At 50.6% G+C, this 16,735-nt stretch overlaps 1 protein-coding gene across 1 annotated transcript in view; it reads right to left on the bottom strand.

The window, feature by feature from the left end:
• Positions 1-16,735, bottom strand: part of A2ML1 (alpha-2-macroglobulin like 1) — a 50,760-nt gene that overhangs the window by 2,520 nt on the left and 31,505 nt on the right. Inside the window, exons 22-34 of the mRNA XM_006119937.4 lie at positions 16,524-16,575; positions 15,896-15,979; positions 15,136-15,312; positions 14,752-14,833; positions 14,473-14,629; positions 11,992-12,066; positions 11,627-11,789; positions 10,052-10,266; positions 9,544-9,759; positions 5,413-5,540; positions 5,197-5,287; positions 4,728-4,796; positions 1,149-1,251 (exon numbers count right to left, since the gene is read on the bottom strand). Of these exons, the coding sequence (XP_006119999.3) occupies positions 1,149-1,251; positions 4,728-4,796; positions 5,197-5,287; positions 5,413-5,540; positions 9,544-9,759; positions 10,052-10,266; positions 11,627-11,789; positions 11,992-12,066; positions 14,473-14,629; positions 14,752-14,833; positions 15,136-15,312; positions 15,896-15,979; positions 16,524-16,575 (1,612 nt within the window). The remainder of the gene's footprint in view (positions 1-1,148; positions 1,252-4,727; positions 4,797-5,196; positions 5,288-5,412; positions 5,541-9,543; positions 9,760-10,051; positions 10,267-11,626; positions 11,790-11,991; positions 12,067-14,472; positions 14,630-14,751; positions 14,834-15,135; positions 15,313-15,895; positions 15,980-16,523; positions 16,576-16,735) is intronic.

The following is a 16,735-nucleotide window of genomic DNA, read 5'->3' as shown; positions in this document are numbered from 1 at the left end:
GGGTGGCTGGGTCTATCGTTTGTATCCTTCTGCCTTTACATCTAAGGGTCTTAATTACCCTGAGTGGAATTTTCTCTCCATGCTACAGACAGAGAGACAGAGACAGAGAGAAACGAACAACCAAACATGAACTAATTTTCCTATTAGATCTCAGGACCTCCTACAGCAAAGGGCACATTGGGTTCCATTGAGAAGCTGTGTATCTCCCTTTCCAGTATTAGGGAGCTCCCACTTTTAGTGCTGCTCAGTTGTGACATACAGGAGTTTAAAGCAGTGGCATTTTTATAACAGAAAACCTGCCCCTGGCAATTTTACATCCAAGCCTTCAACAGTGTACATTTATTTTATTCGTATTTTGGAGGGGAATTCCATGGGGGAATGTAGGAAGAGGAAGAATTTTGCTGACAAGATGATCTTATTTTCAGGGGCCACTACAGTTCATTTGGAACAAATAAATCAATCTCTAGAAGTGCATGAAATATTCACAGTAGAGGTTAAATGACTTCATATGACACTTCTTGTATTTTGTCACCCAATAAAATAGGACCCTTTCTGATGAGAAATACATTGTGATTTTTTGAATACTTTTGCCCTGAAGGGGATCCTTTTCACAATGGAAAGAAATCCCTTTCAAGTAGAAGGAGATTTATATTTCCCACCTCTCCCCCTCCACCCAATTTTTGGGAAAGTATCATAGAAGATTTGGGTTGGAAGAGACCTCAGGAGGTCATCTAGTCCAATTCCTTGCTTAAATCAGGACCAGCCCCAACTAAATCCTCCCAGCCAGGATAGAAACCTCTAGGGATGGAGATTCCACCACCTCCCTAGGTAACCCATTCCAGTGCTTCACCACCTGTCTAGTGAAACAGTTTTTCCTAATATCCAACCTAGACCTCCCCCACTGCAACATGAGACTATTGCTCCTTGTTCTGCCATCTTCCACCATTGAGAACAGCTTCTCTCCATCCTCTTTGGAACCTCCCTTCAGGAAGTTGAAGACTGCTATCAAATCCCCCCTCACTCTTCTCTTCTGTAGACTATCTACAAGAAATCTGAAATTCAAAAGGCCATGAAACCACCTGAAATCTGCAGTCAACATTTCTTTGGCAAAACTGCCAGAATTTGACACACATCATATCCTAACCCACCTGGCTGGTAGTAATCATAAACTTTAACCACTGCTGGCTTCAGATCCTTCACTAGAATGTCTTGGCTCATGGTGAAGGAGTATGTCTGAGTCTCCTTATTCAGCTGAGAAAGAGAAAGAGAAAAAAAACTGAATGAAAGAGACAAGGTCTGGTTTGGACTAGCACTGTGGAGCCCCCTCCCCTCCAACCAAACACTGCCAATGCCCCTCAGTCCTGCCTGGCAGCACACACACCCTCACTTAGGGTACCAGGCACCCAATTTTCAGTTCAAATGCTCAATCCAAAAGGGACCTTGGTGGCTCAGGTCAGCACTGCTGATTGGGCCACTAAAAATCTGGTGGGTGGTGCAGTAGGGCTAAGGCAGACTCCGTACCTGCCCTGGCTCTGTGCAGCTCTCTTAAGCAGCCAGCAAGCCCCTGCAGCTCCTAGGCTTAATCCCCTTCCCCCAAGTGTCAGCTCCACAAGTACTATTGGCTGGGAACTGCAGGCAATGGGAGGTGTGGCAGCCCCTCTGCCCAGGAGCCAGACATGCCAGCCACTTCCACGAGCCACCTAAGGTAAGCACCACCCAGCCAGAGTCCACATCCCAGACCTCCTCCCGCACTCCAACCTCTCTGCCTCAGCTCAGTGAAAGTGAGGGTGGGAAAGAGCAAGTGACAGAGGTGGCGGGGGGAGAATGGAGCAAGCAGGGGCAGGGCCTTGGAGGAGTTAGCAGGCCAAGAACATTCCATATTTTTCTCTTAGAAAGTTGACATCTCTGCCCCTGCTATTCCAGCCCTGGGCTCCCCACACAGCCCTGCCAGTGCCCCTCAGCCCTGCCCTGCAGCTCCCTTCTAATCCAGCCCTGAGCTCCCCTCACAGCCCTGCCAGTGCCCCTCCCTCAGTCCTGCCCTGCAGCCCCCTCCTATTCCAGCCCTGGGCTTCCCTCACAGCCCTGCCAGTGTCCCTCAGTCCTGCCCTGCAGCCCCCTGCTATTCCAGCCCTGGGCTCCCCACACAGCCCTGCCAGTGTCCCTCAGTCCTGCCCTGCAGCCCCCTGCTATTCCAGCCCTGGGCTCCCCACACAGCCCTGCCTGTGCCCCTCAGTCCTGTCCAGAACCACCTGTCCAGCTTCTAGGGTCCCTGAGCAAGATGGGGAGGTGGCTCCATCCTCCCAGAAGAAGTAGGACTTCAGGTGGAAGAGATGGGGCAATCGGCCAGTCTTCTGTGCCACCTGTGCTCCCTCCCCCCTGTCCCCATTGCTGTCTGGAGTCCATTGCCTTTGAAACCACCAGGCCCCAGGCAATTTCCCCCTTTGGTCCCTGCCTTCCTCTCCTCCTCGTTGGCGGTCCTGGCCTTTTCCTGCAGCCCCCTGCTATTCCAGTCCTGGGCTCCCCACAGAACTTTTGCCAATGAATTTCTATTGATGCACCTGGAGTGCCCCCTGCTGTTACATTACCAGCAACACGTGAGCAGAAACTGCTGCATGTCAGGGGTGTATGTTTGCTTAGATGTGGGCAGAACTGACTCCGGAGGCAGTGGTAAGATCTTAACTCAGGAGTTTTAGAACGTGTATCTGTGATATCTAACAACATTCATAGATAACTAGTGACATGTATGGAAGCTCTGAGCGAGGACTGTAGAAACAGTGGGATCTCTCCAGAAGTGACAGGAACATTCTCTGTCCTGCTTTTTGATCTAGTCATTCCTACTAAGTTGGAGCCTCTTGCTAATCTTATTATTAGCTTTGATTCTTTCAGGGATGTTTTCCTGGAAAAGTGAGTCTTCTAGCATGATCTGAAGAAAGAGTTTTCCCTGATGCCAGTAGGAGGGTGTTCCAAAGGCATGGGGTTATTGTTGAAAAGGCTCTTTTTTTCTAGCTCTCTTCATTATACACATCAGTTCAGTTAGCCATGATGGCTAAGACAGTCACTTCCTGAACAAATGAAGGATCTTGATACAACAAAGCGCTTATGGGGACAAGACCAGGTCATGTCAGAATTAGAACTTTGAAATAATTCCTATAGCTAAGACATGGCCAATGTAACAGACTCTTCAGTTCCTCCCAGGCTTGCTGTGTTGGGCGCCATCACTGCCTGAGGAATGTTTGGCTAGCTTCATGCACGGTGTGTGACATTTTGAAGATGAGCTGGACTACTGCATGTGTTAGAGTGATAAACCTTCTCTGAAGGAGGCTCTGTGGTGAGCTAAGCATTTCCCCACCAGCTTAGACCAGATGAAAGTGGCAAAGAACCAGTTTCACAAGGGAAGGCACAGGGCTCTCTCAGTGCCTTCTAGTGTCCCAGAGAGAGAGATACTGAGTCGGTTCTGACATAGTGGGAAAGGCGCTACTTGCTTCTCCTGCATGTGTGACTCTTGGCCTTGCAGGTTCTCATGGTCTCACTCTGTCTTCTCAGCAAAGCAAGAATGAGTCTTCAGAGCTGGATGGACAGGCCCCACACTGCCACACCGAGGTGTGTGTGTATGTGTGTGTGCGCGCGCGTGTGCGTGTGCGCAGAGCAGAGCAAAAGAGGAGGCAGCTCGGAACTCAGCGCAGCTATGTCTTCTGGGATCAGGTGACAGGGAGGGCCATGAAAGGATTTTGTTTGCCACAGTCACCACTGTGGCATCAGCGCCCACGTGCTGACCCACTGCGGTCAGAATGGAGCAGATTCCCTGCCTCCCTGACAAATCCTTTCCTTCCTCTAGCCACCAGCCCTTCAGTCTCAGCTCTCCCAAGAGCCATGATGGCCAACATGGGCAGCATGGTCTCGACAGGGGACATTTGGGGACCTATTGTCACAGAGATGGCATGTAGTCATAGTGTTCTGCCAGACTACTGACCCCTGGTCCTGGGGAGGTCAATCCTGTCCCTGGCAAAGGAGGGGGCTGGACCCTTGAGAGCACATTAGGGTTAGTGATAACAATCAGTCTCACAGAGCTAAGTGAGAAAGAAGAGAAAGTTCCTGGCACTATGGAGGTGGAGAGCAGTCCAGCATGTGGCTGTGATGGCTAAGTCTCCAAGTCCGCTTGTGAGCGGAGATTGGCTCCGGCATGTGACTGGCTGACTAGCTGGGGCTGGGAAATGCTGGGAGAATGAAGTTCTACACCAAAAATGGAGGGAAGGGGTGAAATCCCAGTGGCTGGGGGACACCAGCAACGGGCAGGACAATCAGCTGCTGATACAGTAGGAAGCTGTCAAGTGGCCTGGACACCATGATGGAGCTGTCTCAGATTAGCGTACGAAGAGATGATTTAGGAGAGTGAACTTTGCTGGAGTCTGAGGCTGGATGCAGCTAGTACAGTCATTCCTCCTGCTCCTTAGCTGCCAGTCCTGGGAACAGAATGAGCTGGGTGTCTGATCTGGTGAGCTGAAGGAATGGGAGGTGTCTCAGCGATGCACAGGAAGACAGCAGCCTTGTCTGAGATCAGATCACACCCTCCAGTGTGAGCACACATGTCATCTGCCTGGGACACTTGAACACTAAGTTGGGTTCACGGGGCCCAGCTCTCACACCTGCTGGCATGGTACCTACCAGTAACAATGTGTATGGGAGTCTGTGTGGAAGCTACCAAGCTACTGCCCTGTTCAGGCACTAACCTGGTCCAAGTAGATGGTGAGATCTTCCCCGCCAATCTCCACTCTCCTCACAAATGGCTGCTGCTGGAGCTGGAGACAGAGAACAGCAGTGTTAGAGTCTCACTCCCACACCCAGCCCACTCTCCCATGGAAAACATCTAGGGGAGCAAGGGATATGAAAAGTGCCCTTCCCCCACAGCACTTGGTCTGAATCTCATCCAATAGCCCAGTTCCTTCCCAAGGAGTTTCACTGACCCACTCAGTGATTGTGAAACAAGCCATAAGATCATGGGTTTAAAGATTCACGGTGTCAGGGAGCATCAGAAAGTACTCCCAGGAACTGACTCTTTCACCAGTGACAAAGCCAATGGTAAGCAGCTGCAGGGGATCACTGTCTATGCTGTCCAGCTGTTGTCTGAGATGGCTTCCATGTAACACATGTAGCTACTCACCATGGAGAATGAGCCAATGGTTAAGGGAAGTGACTTACAAAGTAGTCCGTGCCCCGGACTGGGTAGAATCCAGACAGCATCTTCACTTTGATAATGACCATGTTGGAGGTGCCACGGCTCCCAATATAACTGGAGGTGAAAGGCAAGAAGTCATGTAGGTGGAGTCCTCCACTGTAACTCTTCCCTTTACCCCAGCATGCTGCCTTTTCACCTCCCCCTCTATTCCCTTCCTCTCTCTAGCTCCCCACTCTCACCTGACACTGATGAGGAGAGACAGGAAGCGGGGGCGTGTTTGCATCTCACACTTGCTTTCTCCTGTTTTCACGCTCAAGGTGAAGGTCTCTGCATTCTTTGGAGGAGGCACGTTATACCTCAGAACTGTCTGATGGGAGACACAAAAGTACCCGATGAATAGTGTCAAACAAGTTGGCATGAGCCTGCGTCATTGCTAGTGCTCTTCCTCCAAATGGGCCCTGAGCTAGCCAGTGCTGGCACATACTCCCCTGACCTGGTGCGCTAGAGGTTCATAACTAGTGCTCTTCGAGAGGTGGTACTCATGTCCATTCCACACCACATGAGCATGCACTGCCACGTGCACCAATGCTGGAAATTTTTCCCTTGGCAGTACAATTGGGGAACACTCCTAACAACCTTCAGAGTAGCTCCTCCATGGTGTGCCCCTCACCTTAAGTTCCGTCTTGCCTAAACTCCACCCGGGGGGAAGGATGGCAGGATGTGGACTGGACATGGACTACACTTCTCAACGCGCACTAGTTATGGAAATTGTCTTCGAGCGCTTACTCGAGTCCATTCCACATTAGGGGACTACATGCAATACCCATGGAGGTGGATAGGAGTACATGGCCATGTTGACTGAGACACATCATCCTGTCCTGCTGAGCGATGTCATAGTGGGACATGGATGTGTAGACCCAGGGCCGGGTTGCAGTTCTGCAGATGTCCAGGACAGGCACATGCACCAGGAAAGATGCTGAGGATGCCTGGTGGAATGGGCTTGGATGATCTGAGGCAGAGATATGTGAGCCAGCCCGTAGCAGGTGCATGTACATGCAGTGATCCACTGCGTGATCCACTGCGCTGAGACCAGCAGGCCTCTCATGTAGTCCACATTGGCGACTAAAAGCTGTGGCAACTTGCCAAAGACCTGGGTATGCTCTAAGTAGAAGGCTAAAGCTTGCCGCACGTCAAGTGCATGCAGACATCTCTCCTCCACTGTCCTGTGAGGCTGGAGGCAGAACATGGGCAGGAAACTATCTTGGCCCAGGTGAAAGAAGGGCATGACCTTTGGCAGGAAGGCCGTGGGAGGCTGTAGTTGCACTTTATCCTTGATAAAAAGACAGCGTACAGCAGGTCCGAGGTCAGCACCTTGAGCTCTGAGTCACGCCTCACTGGTGTTATTGCCACAAGAAATGTCACTGTCTAGGATAGGTGGGACAGGGAGCAGGAGCCACACAGCTCGAAGGGTAGTGCGGTGAGCCTGGAGAGGATCAGGTTAAAGTCCCACAGTGGGACTAGCTCCCTTATTTGTGGATACACCTGCCCTAAACTCTCTGGGAACCAGCCAGATATCTCGTGGGAGAACACCATCTGCCCCTGCATAGAAAGCAGAAATGGCAGTGAGAGGCACTTTCTTGGAGGAATGTGGAAGACCTTGATCATGGGGGGGGTGTTACAGGAGCTTTAGGACGTCTGGCACCAGCGAGTGCGATGGAGAGAGGCCGTTGTCCAAAGCCATGCAACTTACTGACAGTTTGCTCTGCAAGCGGCACCTCCCCATCAAAGAGGGGATCCGGCAGAGACTGCTGAGCCTCAGAGGGCAGGCCAGAAAGGAGCAGCCAGGCCGCTTGCTGCATTGAGATGGTAGAGGCCATCGTTCAGGGCACTGAGTTGGCCATGGCTGAAGCTGCCTGGAGGGCAGCTCTTTCTGCAGCAGCATGCTAATCGAGGATGCCCCAAACTCCTTTTCCAAAGAGTCCAGGAGGACCACTTTGAGCTTGGCCAGTCTGCCTCGCATGGTACACTGGGCCAAGGTTGGCTTGGTGGTTCATCCCTGTGAGCTGTAAACTGGATGATGAATAAACCTTATGCCCAAATAATTCCAGGTTGCCTGTGCCTCACCTTTTGATTAACGGCTTCAACAGCCAGGGATTTGGGGGAAGGATGGTTGTAGAGGTATTTATAACCTTTAGCAGGAACAAAGTACTTCTGCTCAGCTCTTAGATTTGGGCGCCAGGGAGGCAGATGTCTGCTGCAAGGCTATGTGAGCCTCAGAACCCCTTTGTGAAGGAGTGGCGCTACTTGTGCGGGTGCTGAGGAACAGAGGACATTGAACAGGGTGTCTGTGGGCTCCTCCAACTCCTCTTCCTAGAGCCCCAGATTTGCTGCTACCCAATGCAGCAGTTCTTGCTGGGCATTTGCATCCTTTGGTGACACCGGGTGCAGTGGGGCCAAAATCACTGGGGATGAAGAGGATGAAAATCGGTACCAGAGGAAGCTCCACATTCCCTGGGGGGTTCCGCCTGCCATGCTCTATGGCCCCATGCACCATGGCATGATCTTCCCCTACCATTAGAGGCCATGATGCCAGTGCCAGTGGGCCTTCTGCTACCCCTGCCACCAACTGAAAGTGCTGGGTTGGCTGTGAAAAACCCCACGGGAGCCAGGAGTACCAGGCTGGAGGCCATTGGCCCTGATGGGCCTGTGGTACCCAAGACTCTGATGTTACACCAAGACCTGGCCTGGTGTCAGTGACCACCACTCTGAACTTGACATAGAGGGGACCAAAAGCCCATTTGGCAATGACTGTATTGAACAGTGCCAATTACATTGCTTGAAGTTGAGTGGTCAGATCGTGAGGAGCCTCTAGCACAGGCAGCCAGTGATAAGCATTAGGAGTGGGATCAGTGATGGAGGCCTGGTGATCTATGGCCCAACTGTGTGATTGGCACTGTGATCTGGGCTAGGACTGGGAACTGGAGTACCTCTGAAATCTGACCCACCACCCTGTTCAGGAGGACAGCCATGGAGACAGATGGCCATGGAGCAAGAGCAGTGGTTTCCATCCCCAGAACATTTCACAACCAGCACGGCGGCCAGGCTGAAAGGAAAGGTTGGCACTGCAGTCCTTGTGATAGGTGTGTGCCTCCACACACCAGTGCCACAGCACTGGTGACACCCGTTCTGGCCCAGACTGGCGGGAATCCAGGTCCAGTAAAATAGATCTTGTAGGCCTGTTTCCCCACGTCTGAGGGTTGTTGGCTCCACTGATGTGAGTGGTGGCGGGACATTCGCTTGGACTGGGAACAGTGCTGAAAGAACCAAAGCTTCCCCTTCAAGCAGGAAACCAGTAAAGCCAAAATGGGTGGCACCAGTAAGACCAGGATATCCTGCCTGTCTGCAGAGCCTCCTGTGTGGCCAGCACCTCTATGCAGCCAGAGCCCCCGCCACTGTCACAGGCCTGGATGGGGCTAGGCCAGACCACTCAGCCTGAGCCAGTGCCTGGGACCTCGGCAGAGGAGTTGACTTTCCCCAAAAGGATCATGACTTTCCTCAGCTCTGTCTCTTATGGGACGTGGGAGATCTGCCCCTTGCAAATCTTTAGCCTTTTTCAGTGAAGACTGTGAGGGGGACGCGTGCTGGCTGGATGCTCACACTGATGCCGCGATGCTCGGCACCGAGTCGGAAAGGTGCTCCAGTGCCGGAGCCAAAGATGGATGCCTAGCTCCCTTTTAGTGCTGGGTTTGAACAATTTACAAAATGGAACGCCAGTCACTGATGTGTACATCACCCAGACACCACAAGCAGCTGCTGTGTGGGTCGCTGATGGACACAGGACACAAAGCGGTCCCAGAGCTTAAACCCACCAGACTGAGGCATGGCCAGATTCCAGGCAAACATCCCACCTGGGACCAACTACTAACTCTAACTTACGAGAACTATTTGCATGAAGTGAAAGAGGGAAAAGGGGCCTTTCAGCCAAACGACACGAACAAGCTCACACAGAATGTTCCAGCATCAGAACAGGTGGCAAGAAGGAGCCCGGTTTGGAGGAGCACGCACTGCGCCTCTTCTACAGCACCATGGAGGCGCCACTCCAGGGGTCTTCAGGAGCATTCCCCTATGGGCACTGCGAAGGGGAAAACTTCCAGCATGGGTGCACATGGCGAGCACATACACCTAGTGTGGACTGGACACGAGCAAGCACTTGCAAAAGGAGGATCTATCCATCATTGCACAGTCCCTCCAGCTGGAGGCTCAGCTACAGCCAATGAAAGGCTGCATGTCCCATTCCTTAGTGACTCCAGCCAGGCAGTGCCCACTTCCAGGACCTCCTGCGGGCCTCTCTGACAAAAGCCATCACTTACCTGCACATACACACAGCCTGTGCCAGCTGCCTGGATGGTGTAGTTTCCAGGAATGTCAGGGAGAGGCTGCTTCTGCAGCACCAGTCGGTTGGCGGGCGCCACGTGGAAGGACTGCTGGAAGTTCTTGTCTGATTTCACAGTCACAGAGACATTTCCAGATTTGACGAATGTCACTGCTCCATATCTAGCAAGAGCTTGGAGGGCAACTACAGTGTCCTAGGAAAGGAAAGACAGCGATGTCACGGCTGCAGATCTGCTCCTCGGGGCACTTGCACAGGGATTCCCTGCTGCCCACCCTCAAGAACAACAGGATCCTTTCACCAAGACATCACCAATCCCAGCCTCACAGTACAGAGGGATCTGTTCCTCAGGGCACCAAAAGCTGGGTTCACACTCAGCTTCTGAGCATAGTAGGAATCTAGCATGGAGATTCAGCCCCAGGGGAGATCACAAGCTGTAGCTCTCCCTGAATAGACCTGGTGTCTCGCTCTGAGAAACTGTTTGTTACCTGGGTGGAAGCAAAACCCCCATAGGCATTCTGTTGCCTGGCCAGCCATGCCACAATGCCAGTGGCAGAAGCTCTCTCTTCCTTGGTCACTTTTTCTTTAGTGAGCAGAGCCAGCAATACATAGGATGTCAACTCGACATCCACAGACGTGGGCTGGGACCAGCTGTAGTCAGTGGGAGGTTGGGCTGGTTTCCTGCTCCAGTGAATCTGTCCTCCTAGGGGAGGAGAAACAAGAACCTGAGACTCAGAACAAGACTTGCTTGGAGTCTGGAACTGCAGAATCCACTTTAAATAAATTAAATTAATGGAGATTGCCTATCTCCTAGAACTGGAAGGGACCTTGAAAGGTCATCAAGTTCAGTCCCCTGCCTTCACAGCAGGACCAAGTACCATCCCTGACCAATTTTTGCCCCAAATGGCCTCCACAAGGATTGAACTCATAACCCTGGGTTTAGTAGGCCACTGCTAAAACCACTGAGCCATCCCTCCCCCCTTCCCTCTTTCATTTTGGATTCATGGTTACATCCCACATTGAAAAAAACCTGCACACTGAATCTGGATGGGGAAATCAACCTCCCAGGAATGCTGTTGTGTCAACGCACTCTGTGATTAAGCACTAGTCTTCAGAGATACCACAACAGATCACTGCCATGGTCAGGAAAGAGGAACCACCCATGCCTTTTAGCAGCCCGTGTGATGTAAACAGGTCACACCCTGATGCAACATCAGCAAAGCCAGTTGAAGGACAGGAACAAGTAGAATTTAATACGAGACCAATCTGGGACAAATTAATGAGGTGGAAATCATTCCAAGCATTCCAAACACAGACAACCTATGGGGACAGAACCAGCCTGACAGGGGAAGCAGACAGCAAATTACATACAAGTTTGCAGTGACAGGCTTAACAAAAAATCCAGTACAGTTTTGGGTAGCACATTCACATCCCAGAGCAGGAAAGTGACAGTATCCCTCCTCAGAGGACTTGAATCTAGACTATTACTGCTTTGAACACCACATTATAGGAGAAGAATATTGACAAACAAGCAACAGAAATAAGGGGGCTATAGAGAGGCCTTTATGAGGAAAGATTAAAAAGACCCAAAACCTTTATTTTCAAGAATAGCCAACGAGGGCTTGTCTACACTGATTTAGGAGTCTCCACGGTTTGGTGCCTGACTTGAGACACCTGAAACTTAGAGCCACTTTTGATAATGTACAGTTTAGTTTGTAGTGTATAGCTTTGCTAAGAGACCGAAAAGAGGGTGCAGGGACTTGATAACAGACCCAATGCACTTAGGAGGTGAGGGGAATTACTTAGAGTGGTGCAACGAGACATGACTGAGGAGGATGGAATGAAAAGAAAAAAGGGAAAACGTATTGTGATGTAGAAAGAAAAGTTTCTCAAGTGAACAAAATTCTAGAACATGTGCAGCAAGGACCATTCTTCCCTGGGCTTTTCCATCAATAATTGCTTTGATTTTGGAGTGCATCTTAGCCCTACGCCTTGATCAAACTTGTGTGATAGTCATGGGTGCTGCAGTGCTTAGAGTCAGGCAGCTTCTTGCCCGGTGGTACCTGACTTGATGGCCTGCTGGTCCAACTTGGTGAGCAGTAACTGCCTTGTCACCGAGTCTCCCGCCAGCGAGTAGACATATGCCAGCAGCGCCTGGGTGTACACATCAGTAGCACTGGAGGAAGCATTTCTGAGGCACTCCAAACCGTTCTTCACCATGGGGTCCTAGAATAGGGAGAAAAGTGGAGCACAGGAATGAAGCAGAGGAAAATGGAAACAGCCCCACAGGGTCCAAATCCTGCCTCTGTCATAGAGACTGGCTCCATGGCAGCCATAAGCAGTCACTGAAAGAGAAAGAGCTGTATCCATGGAGCATTAAAGGATGAGAGGAGTGAGCAAGGGTGCGCACAGGCAGCACTGTACTCACATTGAGTGGCTTCCCTGCCTCCAGCAGCGCGGCAGTGATGTAAGCAGCTAGAGAGATGTCGTCATTTATCCCACCCTGCAGATAGAATCATAGAATCATAGGGCTGGAAGAGACCTCAGGAAGTCATCAAGTCCAGCTCCCTGCCTGAGGCAGGGCCAGTCCCAACCAAATCAATCCAGCCAGGGCTTTGTCAAGTCAGGACTTAAAAACCTCTAGGGATGGAGATTCCACCACCTCCCTAGGGAACCCATTCCAGTGCTTCACCACTGCCCTAGGGAAATAGCTTTTCCTAATATCCAACCGAGACCTCCCCCACTACAACTTAAGGCCATTGCTCCTTGTTCTGCCATCGGCCACCACTAAGAACAGCGTCTCTCCAGCATCTTTGGAACCTCCTTTCAGGTAGTTGAAGGCTGCTACCAACTCCCCCCTCACTCTTCTCTTTTGCAGACTAAGTAAGCTTCTCCTCATAGGTCATGTGTTCCAGCCTCCTCATCATTTGGTTGCCCTCTGCTGAACCCTCTCAAAATGCATCCACATCCTTTCTATAGTGGGGGACCCAGAACTAGATGCAGTACTCCAGATAAGGCCTCACCAGAGCTGAATAAAAGGGAATATAAATGAGAGGACGAGGTTGGCTAAGAAGGAGACTCCCAAATGACAACTGCTATCTGGCACCTTGTGACAGAATGTGGCCACAGCTGACATATGACTGTAGTAACTTGTGTGGAAAGTATGCCTTGCGAGGTGTCCTTTGAAAAAATCCATTTGCTGCTCATTCTTGCTGTGGTGAAACACAGGTGGCAACATTGTATGTGAAGATATAAGATTTCCCTGTATGAAGCTGAAGTTGAAAAAAAAAAAAACTAGCTCTGCTTACTTTGCATGTAAGCAGTAAACAGAGTCAAACTGGAAGAGGAGACAAGGGAAGCTCCAACAGGTGAGGGGGGGGGAGCAGCATGGAATAACCTCCCCTTTCCCCCAGATATTGTGTCTCCTGGTACTCCACGGGAAATTGTTCTTCCTGCTAATAGTTTTCAAGGACGAGACAAACTAACACCCCAACCTGCACACACTCCCTTTCCTGAACTCTCATCTACGGTACCTGAAGTGACAAAAAAAAGTCTGTTGATTCTGAGGGGAGTGGTCCTGACCTCAGAAGTTTGGGTTAGTAAGACTGCTGAAAGCATGTAGTGAGAAAACTTTGCTTTGAATTTAAGGAAATTTGTTAAAAAAGTAGGCACCAGTTGCATTTCAGCTTTATTTACTTGTACCCATTTCTGACTTTATGCTTCATGACTTGTATTTACTTAAAATCTCTTTCTGTAGTTAGTAAACTTGCTTTATTTTATCTAACTAGTGTTTAAATTGAAGTATTTGGGAAACTTCACTGGAGTTGCAAGTTGTGTGTATATTATTTCTAGTAGGCTTGTATTGTCCAGAAGGGGGCTGGGCAGTAAAGGAGATTCACTTCTGGATGGGGGGCGGATCTAGGGCTGGGGAGGTGTGTTAAGGATACCAGAGCAGGTTATCCTGCAGGGTAAGTGCCAAGGGTAGCTGACAGGCTGCAGCACACACAGAGATATGGCTGGGAGGGACTTTCATGCTGGAGGTTGTTTGTGAACAGTCCAGGCTGGAGGCTACAGTAGCAAAGAAGGGTATCAGGCACCCGAAGCTATAGAGCTGGGCTGACACAGCTACTCAGTCTGGATTGTATGTCACACAGGTAATAGGAGGTACCAGAGGAAAAGGTGGAACAGAATATTCTCCTCCATAGTAATAGAGAGGTAGCCGTGTTCGTCTGGCCTTGTTGAAACAAAAGACAGGACTATGAAGCACTTTAAAGACTAACAAGATGGTTTATTAGATGATGAGCTTTCGTGGTCCAGACCCACTTCCTCAGATCAAATAGTGGAAGAAAATTGGCATGATCAATTTTCTTCCACAATTTGATCTGGGGAAGTGGGTCTGGGCCACGAAAGCTCATCACCGAATAAACCATCTTGTTAGTCTTTAAAGTGCTTCATAGTCCTGTCTTTTGTTTCATTCTCCTCCATCTGAGAGAATGAGCCTCAAACATGGGAGAAATCAGTAAACTCCTCTTCCCCCTGCCAATTAATAGAGAATCCTAGATGGACCGTCCCATTCTCGTCTGGGGGCGGGGGGGAAGAGACGAAATGGTGTTGGGGAAGTGGACCAGAAGAAAGTGGGCACAGATGTGGGGAGGGGCTCATGGTTATTTATAATCACACCCCTAGTACTAACAGAGGGGGGATGATCTGGACACAAACATCCATATCCCTCCAAGCCAGGGAGGAGTCATGCCAGTAGGCCCTACTTTAGGCTCAAAGGATATGACCACAGGGCCTGCCATCAGGGTCTGGGTTAGTGTCACTGAGCCCTGCCCCTGCAGTTAACGACAGCCCCACTACCCCCCAAAGAGGGACTGCTGAATGGGGGCCAGGCCTTGCTGACTGTTACCTTCATTGCTGTATGGAAGAGTTTCCCCACGTTGGCATAGCAGCCGTTGGCCTGCTTGTTCCCTGCTATCCACTGCAAGGCGTCTGCAATGGTCTTGTTATCTATGAAGACGTGCTGCTGGGCTTGAATGATGCACTTGGCTACAAACGCTGTCAGCCTGGGGGAGAAGAAAGTCCTTGAGAGGAGGCAGTGTGCTTAGTAAGATACTGACAGGGTTACCGAGGGGGTGCTGGGTGCCAAGAAAGACAGTACCAGCACTGGGGGAGGCAAGGTTCTCACCATGTGTTGCCTTCTCCATCACTCTCTCCAAAGGCACTGTAGGAGCCATCTTTGTGTTTGTATTGAAGTTGTGTCTGATACCCTGGGCAGGAGAAAAGATGAGACACAGCAGAGTCAATCAGGTCTGGGTGATTTTGAAACAGCAACTGACCGGCCACTCTGAACCAAGGGGAGATTTAGAAGAAGATCCAGGAATCATTTATGACCTCCTGAGCTCACTGGGCACTGAGCCAGTGCTATAGCTCAACTTTAGAACCAACTCAGCAACCAGGAGTTTGCGATAACGCCCCCGCCCCGATCCATCCACACATCTGTTGAGCATAGAGGTCAAGGTGGATATCTAGGGTTAGGGAGAGACCTAGAGGAGAAAGAAAACCAACTGACCTGTTTGCAGGAAACCCACAGCTCTTGCCTTCAACTCCTTGCTCAGCTGCCCTGTCTGTTCCAGATACTGCAGCACGTAGATGATGGGGGCAAACAGCACCATGTTCTGCTCCCCGCAGCCGCTGGGCATCTGCACCAGCTGGTCCAGGTTCTGCAGCGCCGTCCCCATGATGTCACCTGGATAGACACATGTTGACAAAGGTGACCCTCCTGGACAACTGTGCATCTATATCTGATACATCTCCTCCTTATATCAAGGTTCTGAAACATCATGCCATGACTCAGTCCCTAATGTGGCCTGCACCCGCCCACTCTGAGACCCCCCCCCCAGAACCCAGCACTTCAGCCACCAAGCCATTCACTCTTCTTTTGCACCACCACTCTCTGCACTCTCCTGTCCCATGTTTCTTCTACATCCCTGCCTGCACCCAGTCATCCTGCAAGCCCCTTCCCATGGCTTCCCTCTATCCATGGCCAAATTCTCCATTCCACCCACATCCCACCATTAGCTTGTCTGCTTATGATCTCTCCCATCTTACATCTCCCCCTCACATAACCAAACCGGCAGCTGTGTGCACCTACCTGTGTACAAGCCTCATTCCTCCTCACAGTCCTGCTGCAGCGTTTGCCCTTCATCTGCACCCAGCCCCCCCCCACAACATCTCACTCAAAAGACCACATCCAGACTGCTTACGCTTTCAGACACCCCTCTTCCACACACACAGCTCTGTGCTCAGTCATTGCCAGACAGATGCCTTACCTAGCACAGACATATGGGCCCTGGCTGAATCCAGCACCACTTTCTCAGGGAGCTGCAGGGACACGGAGTCTGAGGCAGAATTCCCTGGCAATTACACACAGAAAAAGGAGTGAGCCAACCCAGGGAGGGAGTAAGAGAAACCCAACAGTTAGAAACATAATAAGCCCATTTTTGCTAAGAGTGTCAAAACCCTCTGAGTTCCTGGTGTATGGACTAATAACTTCAGCAGCAGGGAGAGAAAAAGAGGAAATCTCTCTGGGTCCCATACTGATTAGTGACTTTCAATTGCCCATTACAAGAAAAATGAGAACAAGAATCCAGTTTTGTTTTCCCCCCTCCTCCTCTCAAGATCTTGCACCCAAAATCTACTTCAAGAGGCCCAGAATGCAGGGGAGATATACCCATTCAGGAAGAGCAGGTCATCATGCATATATTCTAATGGGAACACCCCACCTTTCTAGTCCCTGCTGAAACCACAGGACCCAGCGAGACAAAGACCAATCCTTCTAGTAAGTGCTGTCCAGCCAGCGTTTCCTCCCCATACCCATGTGCCTGTGGATAGGTGACTCTCTCCCACCAAACCCAAAAGGACGTGTGATCCCTTCCCCTGCTCCAATGTAATCCATACCTTCTGGGCAGAGCAGAGAACTGTGAGATTTCTCCATCAGGATGCCCTCCGGCTGGCAGTAAAAACACAGAGAAACTGGTTATAGACACGAAATCAACAGATGTTCAGTCTTCTCATTCACGTGACTTTGTAACTTAGCTCTGCACGCACAGGCGGATCAAATCACAGAGCAGGAAATGGTATGAGGGTGAAGAGAGAAGGCCTGAGGCCAC

The sequence above is a fragment of the Pelodiscus sinensis genome, chromosome 1, assembly GCF_052426305.1.
Source record: "Pelodiscus sinensis isolate ZL-2025 chromosome 1, ASM5242630v1, whole genome shotgun sequence".
In the NCBI taxonomy this organism is placed as follows: Eukaryota; Metazoa; Chordata; order Testudines; family Trionychidae; genus Pelodiscus; species Pelodiscus sinensis.
This window is presented reverse-complemented; position numbering and strand designations above follow the sequence as displayed.